Source organism: Phycodurus eques, chromosome 1 (genome assembly GCF_024500275.1).
Source record: "Phycodurus eques isolate BA_2022a chromosome 1, UOR_Pequ_1.1, whole genome shotgun sequence".
NCBI classification, from domain to species: domain Eukaryota; kingdom Metazoa; phylum Chordata; class Actinopteri; order Syngnathiformes; family Syngnathidae; genus Phycodurus; species Phycodurus eques.
The window spans coordinates 16,527,894-16,537,419 of NC_084525.1; the positions used below are offsets into that span (position 1 = coordinate 16,527,894).

The 9,526-nt window shown below is 40.2% G+C and overlaps 1 protein-coding gene across 2 annotated transcripts in view; it reads right to left on the reverse strand.

Moving 5' to 3' along the window:
• Positions 1–7,505: 7,505 nt before the first annotated feature.
• Positions 7,506–9,526, reverse strand: part of si:dkey-8e10.3 (serine/threonine-protein kinase SBK1) — a 5,073-nt gene continuing 3,052 nt past the window's right edge. For both annotated transcript variants that reach the window (XM_061683944.1, XM_061683859.1), the window contains exons 3-4: positions 9,300–9,502; positions 7,506–9,172 (exon numbers count right to left, since the gene is read on the reverse strand). In XM_061683944.1, coding sequence (XP_061539928.1) covers positions 8,558–9,172; positions 9,300–9,502 — 818 coding nt within the window. In that variant the 3' untranslated portion in view covers positions 7,506–8,557. The remainder of the gene's footprint in view (positions 9,173–9,299; positions 9,503–9,526) is intronic.

A 9,526-nucleotide genomic window follows, 5' to 3' on the forward strand; every position in this document is an offset into this window, starting at 1 on the left:
CTGTGTGATGTTTCTGTTTTTCTTTTTGAATACATCTGCAACAATTTAAACAATTCTGTCTTTTTTCTGTCTATATAGGGTGCTGTGTTTACATTAATGTAGAAAAAAATAACTTAAATGATTTGAGCAAATGGCTGCAATATAACAAAGAGTGAAAAATGTAAGGGGCTCTGAATACTTTCCGTACCCAATGTATATACTGTAAATCAAATAATTATTTCTTTCATGAGCCATTATTACTTATTTCCCCTTATTTTGTTGGTTTTCATGTTGTTGTCGATACAGATAACTGAACAAAACACCCCTCCATCCATTTTCTATATCACTTGTCCTCACTAGGGTGAGCTGGAGCCTGTCCCAGCTGGCTGCAGCGTGCATATACAGACAAAAATTAACAATTTAGACTCTTCAATTGATTTAACCTTTAACATGTTTTTGGAATGTAGGGAGAAACTCAAACAAGCACAAATAGATCACGCGAACGTCACACAGAAAGATTTTAACCCAGAACCTCAAACCTGCAAAGCAGACGTTCTAACCGCTGCCTCAACATGCTCCGAGCAAAACATTTGTTTGAAAATGCAAACAGTCACTGCTGAATGTACTTCCTATCGAAGATGAATGTGTTGTCAATTCTGGAATCTGAAATATTTCTGTCAGAGACTGTAACCCTTCTGATACATAGACTTCAAATCTGGAATCTAAAGTATTTGGTGGCGTGGAGTGGAAAAATATTTTGCATCTCGCTAGAGAAACGTATCCTGTTTTCAATAGATGTTAAAAAATGGCTCTTCTTGAACCAGGGAAATCACCCTGTTTCACATGCTACCTTTGTGGTCATAAAAATGTCATGTTTTGAGTGTTTAATCTAGTTTGATACAAAGCACAGTAAGCCATTTTCCCCCTCGCAGGTCATCAAAAGACTCAACAGTGTCCAGAGAAGACTTAACAGCTACACAAGAGATGACAGATGGCCCAGCATGCCTTGCATGCTTCATCAAGAGGTAACCAAAGGACAGACGCAGCCATAGACCCAAGGGGACTCACTTGTTAGCCGGAGTCCTTGACAGATAATGTAAACATCACATGTAGCTTTACTGTCTGACACCTTGCTGACGGATCACAATGTAGGATTAAGTTTGTTTGTAGCTGAAACTGAAATAGACCCCCACAGTGGGAAGAAATGAAGGTAGAATTTCTAATGGCTACAATTAGTTGAGCACATAATGTGACATCAAAGCAGCTTTGTAGTCTCTCTATTCGTGGGGTGTAGGGACCGATCCCAGCTGCAATTAGTGATAAAACTGCAAGTAACTGAAGCACCCCCCAAAACGGTTTATCATTAACTATGATAATAGTTTAAACCGTAACATATAATACATGACTATGATCCTGAAACAGTTTAATTTCAAACTCATCTTAGACCCTCTTCAAAAATAAATGGCTTACAGGTGATTTCATTTTTTTAAGACTCTTTTGTAATTTATGTTGCCTTCTAGGCTAAACTTAGCTTCTCCCAGACATAAAAACCTTGTCTCTCAGTCGAGATTTGTAATGTCAACATAGTTCCTTTGCACCAAGATGCCATAATGTGGGAGAGTCTAATATGAAAGTAGGACTCATTTTACCACTGAAATATGTGTAATAGATATCTCTGTTGAATTGTAACGTATGATTAATTTTATATTAGTAAGAAAACACAAAAACTGCGAAAAACAAATGCCAGCCAATAATGGAGTATAGGTTAAAAAAAAAAAAAGTGAATAGGTGAATTTGTGAGTAGTGAACAGGTAAATAGGCGGGGGAACACTGTATTAGGGTATTTTAGTCATACACTTCTAAACTTGTTCATTTGCCAGGCGACATAGCAAATTTGGAAGTGTCAACTCCTTGGGAGTTGAAGTACGGTAACTACTTTTAAAGTCTATATGGGTTCACTCTAGTTGAAAAAACACTTTTAAAAGTGTTAAACAGTTCACACTATCACGGAGTTGGAATAAAGTTTGCGTTTTTTGTTTAGATTTTTTTTAGTTTTTTGTTTTTTTTCAAATGTATTATACTTATTCGTATGCCTCATGGGGAAATTCAATTACACTCACTAAACTTTTTGTTGCACACAACACATTGAACCAGATCACACATACAGGCATGCGAGGAGAGATTCAGAGTGAAAGAGTTCACAAAGAGTGCTGCACCACTAGAGCTTGGGTGGCAGTGACAATTCCTTGCTCAAGGGTACCTCCACAGTAGCCAGCAAGCAGATGAGCATCTCTCCAACAACTGGTTGCCATTTTTACATTTTTGTCCTTGAAACTGTTTCCTCTGACTGCAAAGCCAGAGCTACTACAACTGTCAGTCAATTATAGTATCATCACCAATTTCACTCCCTAAAACAATACATGCCACTTGAATTTACAAAAAAAAAAAGTACAATTTTGAATCAAACTGTATTTAAAACAAAAACTGCACTGTCTTTGCAATGATACAAGTCACACAACATGACAAGGTGGCTGTTGCACAGACAAAAGTTCTTCAATGTGCGCAGTAAAAGTATTTTTTTTTTTGGAGTCTGTTAGGATCCTCAGTTTGAAAAAAGCAGGGAAAAGTCAAAAGAAGCACAGTGGGCGTCTGCTGTTCCTGATCTTTACACATACACGTCACTGATATGTTGGAATTCTGGGCGAAATTTAACAAAGAAACATTTAACAAAGTTGTTTCTCCAGATTAACACCAACTCGTTTGAGGAATTTACTCTCACATAGTTGAATTAGATGAAACAAGTGTTGAATTAACACTGTATTTTTAACATACAACATCAACATTGGAAATGTAACACTTTTGATTATGCTGCGGAGAAGTGCTGTCCTACCTGTAGGCCAGAATGCCGGTTGATTAATCACAGCATGTGTGCTGCAATACATCTTAATCGACGCACATAATGTGTTATTGCAATTACTAAGCATCCAATCAGATACTATCACCAATTTCTGTGTCATTGCCTGTGCATGCGAGTTACATTATGCCAAAAAGGAATTTTCAGACAACCTGCAAATATGCCCCCTAGAGCCTCTAAGCAATATAGATTATGCTTCATTAGTTTCTGGCAAGTGTGAATGTTTTTTTGTCGATATGTGCCCTGCGATTGGCTGGCGACCAGTTCAGGGTGTACCCCGCCTGTCGCCCGAAGATAACTGGGATAGGCTCCAGCATGCCCGCGACCCTAATGAGGAAACGCAGTACAGAAAATGGATGGATGGATAGTTTCTGGCAATACTATGACATCGTTTTTGCAGTCTGGTCTTGCGGGACAAGTCCAATATTTATTTTTGGGGATTCTTGTTACATGCTATATTAATATACTGATATTTGATCCAGAATAATGTTGGCATTAGTATTATCTGGCAGCATTGAAATTTTACGTGGAATAATGACATTATTTTTTTTATTTCTTACAAATCCCCATATTAGTGTAGTGTACCTTGAAAAAACGGCACGTTGATTATAATAGCAGTGGGTAGGGCAAATTGCATTTTAATATTTTTGAAACACCAAGTCACTGCTAACAATTGTTCTATTGTTATTGAAGTGTAGCATTAATTTCACATGGTGCTGTGTTATGACTTGTTTGATTCTTGTGACTCAGTACAGATAATCAGGGGTGTCTCATTTTTCATTCATTTTTGCGGTGGGCCACATTGAAATTATGGTTTCTTTCAGAGTCCAGTTAAGGCTGTCAACCCATATAAAAGTTTTATCGCCTCATAATATTACATTTAAACAACAAATCGATGACTAACTAGTTGATGAATAACTAGTTTCGAAATCAATCATCAAGTCAAGAAAAAGGTTAAACTATTGCATTATTAAATGAGAAGACACTGCAATATTGGTACAGATTGCACCAAGAAACATGAAGTTGACACACGTGATAGAGCCACACAAAATGATATGACACCCCAGATCTGTCTAGACCACATGATCTCCTCCTGAATGGTTCAAGCTTATGGACCTAAGAAAGGTCCCAGTTGTGGAGAGTTTCCATAACAGACAGCGTGGCATTATTAATAGCTCTCCTATGTGACAGCCAGCAGGCTTGGATACCTTGTCTACAACTGTGTGAGTCTCTGTGTTTATGTGCAACGTTGCGTAGTGCAGTGTGGCATTTGAGAGAACGACTGAGTGAGCAGCACCATGACAACATCATGAAAATGAAGTCTGCAAATACATCGATCGTTCCATTATTTTGTCTTGTTCAGTTGTGTTGCTCAATGTGATGGCATGGCATCTTTATAGTGTGGTTGTACTCACAGTTTTGTCTGTTATCATTTGAGCATCAGAAGGCAAACTATCATGGGAGTAAATGCTGCAGTACTGTACTAAAAATGAAGAAAAGAACAGGGCAGTTGGAAACTGATTGTCACTGTTATGAGATATTGTGTAACTTCCCTTGTCTCGGGAAAAGTATGTATTTCCATCCATCCAAACTGTCCTCGAGAGCAATTTTATGCAAGTGCAATGAACAGGAAAGAGGAAAGTCAAAGGCTTGATTTGCTATATTATTCGAAAAAGGTCGGCACGGTGAATGACTGGTTAGCACATCTGCCTCACAGTTCTGGGGACCGGGGTTCAAATCCCGGCCCCGCCTGTGTGGAGTTTGCATGTTCTTCCCGTGCCAGGGTCAGCCGCTGCTAAATGCCAGGGAATTATTCAATAGAAGGGGGTTCGGAAAATCAGATGAGAAGGGGATAAAGATGGGCAGCGACAGCCACACTGAGGTTGTACTGAGGTCACTGTTCTATTCTGTAGCTTTAAAGAGTTATATGATATCTGGCCAAGAGAGCGGATGCGGGAATGATAATTGGACCCATGGCTTTGTGTAAATATTTCTTCCATGCACCTGCTCTCACACTGTAGCCATGTACAGTATCAGATATACTGAGTTATGGCATCGGAAGCAAGGCTGTATTTGCTGCTATTTCATTTCTTTTTCAGAAAGACCTTATAAAACTGCTGTGCACATGAACAATGACATATTTGATGCAAAAAAATAATAATTTAAATGTATTCACAGGTACTGTTTTTTGGGGGGGATTAACATTTCATTACATACATGTGCACCAGTTTATAAAATGTAAAAGTCGTAAATGTCCTTATGTGCATATAACTCATGTTAAACTTGTGGAGAATGTTTTTCCAAGAATTTGTTGGGATGTTCTTTTCTAAAAGTGAGTCACAATAATCAGCTGACTTTTTGTGGTACTTGCAAATACTTTGTTTTACCCTCACCCTCAAAGCCAATTCTTAACTGCTTTATAATTATGGCATAACATGCCATTTGGGCGCCAAAAGCATTTTACTGACACTGGAAAGTAAATCAGGAAATTAGCAGCTTATTCAAAGCATGCATAGTTTTGGATTTTCCATTATAGTTGTTTTATTTCGTTTTGACTTTTCTTTTTTAAATTCATCCATCCATCCATTTTCTGAACCGCTTCTCCTCACTAGGGTCGCGGGCGTGCTGGAGCCTATCCCAGCTATCATCGGGCAGGAGGCGGGGTACATCCTGAACTGGTTGCCAGCCAATCGCAGGGCACATACAAACAAACAACCATTCGCACACACATTCACACCTACAGGCAATTTAGAGTCTCCAATTCATGCATGTTTTGGGGATGTGGGAGGAAACCGGAGTGCCCGGAGAAAACCCACGCAGGCACGGGGAGAACATACAAACTCCACACAGGCGAGGCCGGGGATTGAACGCCGGTCCTCAGAACTGTGAGGCTGATGCTCTAACCAGTCAACCACCGTGCCGTCCGTTCTGTATCTATTTTTCCAAAATAAATCCATTTAAAATTAACGCTGAAAGCTCATGCATGAAACTAATTGACAAAGATGAAAACGAAGGACATTTTCACTGTAATTATAGTTAGTCTTAATTAGTTTTGCGAAACATAAAATGTAATTTTAGTCGTTTTAAAAAAGAAAAATTCTCGTTTTTTAAATTTTGTTTACGAAATTGTTTTTTTCAGTTTTAGTTATTTAGTTCATTTTTGTTTACTGTAATGACCTTGCTATGAAGTCCAGACTCCTGTACAGTTTGAGTATAATTTGATTAAAACAGTACGAAGGATCCTAGTGATAAAGCACCCTTACAGGAAGCTTAAACCTGAATCGCAGCCATACACGGATATTTTGCATCTACTACTCAAATGTATGCAAATAACATTCCTAAAGATACCCAATTCATGGAGAACATGTTTTGTTGTGTTCACTTGATACAGTAAAAATATTTTCACTTAGCAGGGTGACCTTGGTGACTACTTTATCCCAACACACGCGAGCACATGCAATGCTAACATGTTTACTCATCCGTATCCCAACCAAATTGTGCCAGGCTGTTGTGAAGTAAACAGAAGACAGCAAAGGAACGTTTGCATACTGCAGGGCTTTGGCCTGCTTATTTATTACACTTGTGATACATTTCTGGCCCAGCTACCTACCCCTCATATGACTTATGAGGGGTAGAGGGGTATGACTTAAAAGTGTACCAGTACACTGGTACACTTTTAAATGGGAAAAAACAAACACAAGAAAATTGCCATAGTTGTTCAGGATATTTTTCATTTTAAATAAAAATACAAACAGTGGGTATGGAAAGTTTTCAGACTCCCTTACATTTTTCACTCTTTGTTATATTGCAGCCATTTGTTAAAATCATTTAAGTTAATTTTTTTCCTCATTAATATACACACAGCACCCCATAGAGACAGAAAAAAAGTAATTGTTGAAATCTTTGGTGATTTATTAAAAAAGAAAAACTGAAACATCACACAGCCTGCTGCGACACTCATATATTTAACTCGGGTGCTGTTCATTTCTTCTGATCATTCTTAAGATGGTTCTACACCTTCATTGGAGTCCAGCTGTGTTTGATTATACTGATTGGACTTGATTAGGAAAGTCACACCCCTGTCTATATAAGACCTTACAGCTCACAGTGCATGTCAGAGCAAATGAGAATCATGAGGTCAAAGGAACTGCCTGAAGAGCTCAGAGAGAGAATTCTGGCAAGGCACAGATCTGGCCAAGGTTACAAAAAACATTCTGCTGTACTTAAGGTTCCTAAAACCACAGTGGCCTCCATAATCCTGAAATGGAAGACGTTTGGAAGGATCAGAGCTGGCCGTCTGGCCAAACTGAGCAATTGGGGGAGAAGAGCCTTGCTGAGAGAGGTAAAGAAGAACCCACAGATTACTGTGGCAGAGATGCAGTCGGGAGATGGGAGAAAGTTCTAGAAAGTCAACCATCACAGCACCCCTCCGCCAGTTGGGGCTTTATGGCAGAGTGGCAGAGTATCTCGGCGGAAGCCTCTTATCAGTGTAAGACACATGAAAGGCTGCACGGAGTTTGCAAAAAAAAAAAAAACACACCTGAAGGACTCCAAGATGGTGAGAAATAAGATTCTCTGGTCTGATGAGACCAAGATAGAAATTGTTGGCCTTAATTCTAAGTGGCATGTGTGGAGAAAACCTGGCACTGCTCATCACCTGTCCAATACAGTCCCAACAGTGAAGCATGGTGGTGGCAGCATTATGCTGTGGGGGTGTTTTTCAGCTGCATGGACAGGAAGACTGGTTGCAATCGAAGAAAAGATGAATGCGGCCAAGTACAGGGATATCCTGGACAAAAACCTTCTCCAGAGTGCTCAGAACCTTAGACTGGGCCGAAGTTTCACCTTCAAAAGAGACAATGACCCTAAGCACACAGCTAAAATACCGAAGTAGTGGGTTCAGAACAACTCCGTGACTGTTTCTGAATGGCCCAGCCAGAGCCCTGACTTAAACCCAATTGAGCATCTCTGAAAATACCTGAAAATGGCTGCCCACCAACGTTCACCATCCAACCTGACAGAACTGGAGTGGATCTGCAAGGAGGAATGGCAGAGGATCCCCAAATCCAGGTGTGAAAAACTCATTCATCATTCCCAAAGAGACTCATGGCTGTATTAGCTCAAAAGGGTGATTCTACTAAATCCTGAGCAAAGGGTCTGAATACTTATGGCTGTGTGATATTTCAGTTTCTCTTTTTTAATACATCTGCAAAAATTTCAACAATTCCGTCTTTTTTCTGTCTATATGGGGTGCTGTGTTTACATTAATGTAGAAAAAAAATTACTTAAATGATTTTAGCAAATGGCCGCAATATAAAAAAAGAGTGAACATTTAAGGGGGTCTGAATACTTTCTGTACCCACTGTATAATACAAGAACTGAAAATAATTCAAATGATGATATACATTAATTTCAATGGCTGCAAATTAATGTAAGTCCAATGGCACAAACCTGATGACACAATACTTTCACCAGTCACAGCATGTTTTCCAAATGTAAAGCCCTAGGAGAAATATGTACATTGTTTTGTAAACTGTACAGATCAGTCATTTTGCAACCAATTTAGGGATTGAAGTTTAATAGATTTGGATGTTATTACATGGTTTCAACACATGCTGCAAATGGAATTTGTTGCAATTATTCGTTAGCTCAGTATGTCCAGGATTACTCTTTGTCTCTTTCAACTGTCTCATGCTGCTCCATCCCATGTTCCTTTTTAAGCCATGCCTTCCCCACGTATTCTGTCACCACCCCTTCGGTGTACCTCTTTTCTGCTTCCACAGCCAGGAGCTTACTGAACAACTCCATGGCTTCTGGAGTGAACCTCTTCCACAGCTGAGGATTGTCCTCAGTGGGGGCATTTTCTCCCAATCTGGTCCAGTCAGCAAAATCCTGATAGCAGTCATCCGAATCCGTGCAACGCTCCCAAGGAAAGTAGCCTGTCAGGATGCAAAATATAAGCACCCCAAAGGCCCAGGTGTCCAGACTTGGCTCCACACTTAGCGGAGGAGCAATTACTTCTTTCTGGCCCTCTAGGAGAGCAATGGTGCAAAGCTCAGGAGCCATGTAAGGCAGGATCCCTGTGATGAAACTGATCAGAGTGCCCCTCTTCTGGGCCAGGCCAAAGTCTGCCAGCTTGACCTGGCAGCAGTCATGATCCAGCAGAAGGATGTTCTCAGGCTTGACATCTCGGTGGACCAGGCCCCGGCTGTGGATGAACTCCAAAGCACTGGCAATCTGCACGACGCAACGTTTAGCAGATGACTCAGGGATGCCCACCTGGAACAGACAAAGGATTTAGTGGCATAGAAAATTAATAGATGGTTATATGCTCTTCTGCTAAAGCTATGCAGAAACAAGATGAACACCCTTCTTAATCAGAATTTTGCATGGTTACTGGCCATACCTTCGGCTGAATGACAGCAAAAAGGTCCCGCCCAATGACAAGCTCCTGGGCAAAGCAGTAGTGCTCAGTAGACTGGAAGGCAATACCAAAGAGACCCACGATGCAGGGGTGGCAGGACAGATGCAAGGAGATGCAGTACTCTCGCAGGAAGCCCTGCAGCTTAGTTGAGGTCTTTGGCATCACTTTTAAAGCCATGGGAGTCCCTGCATAGCAGCTGTGTTTTAAAT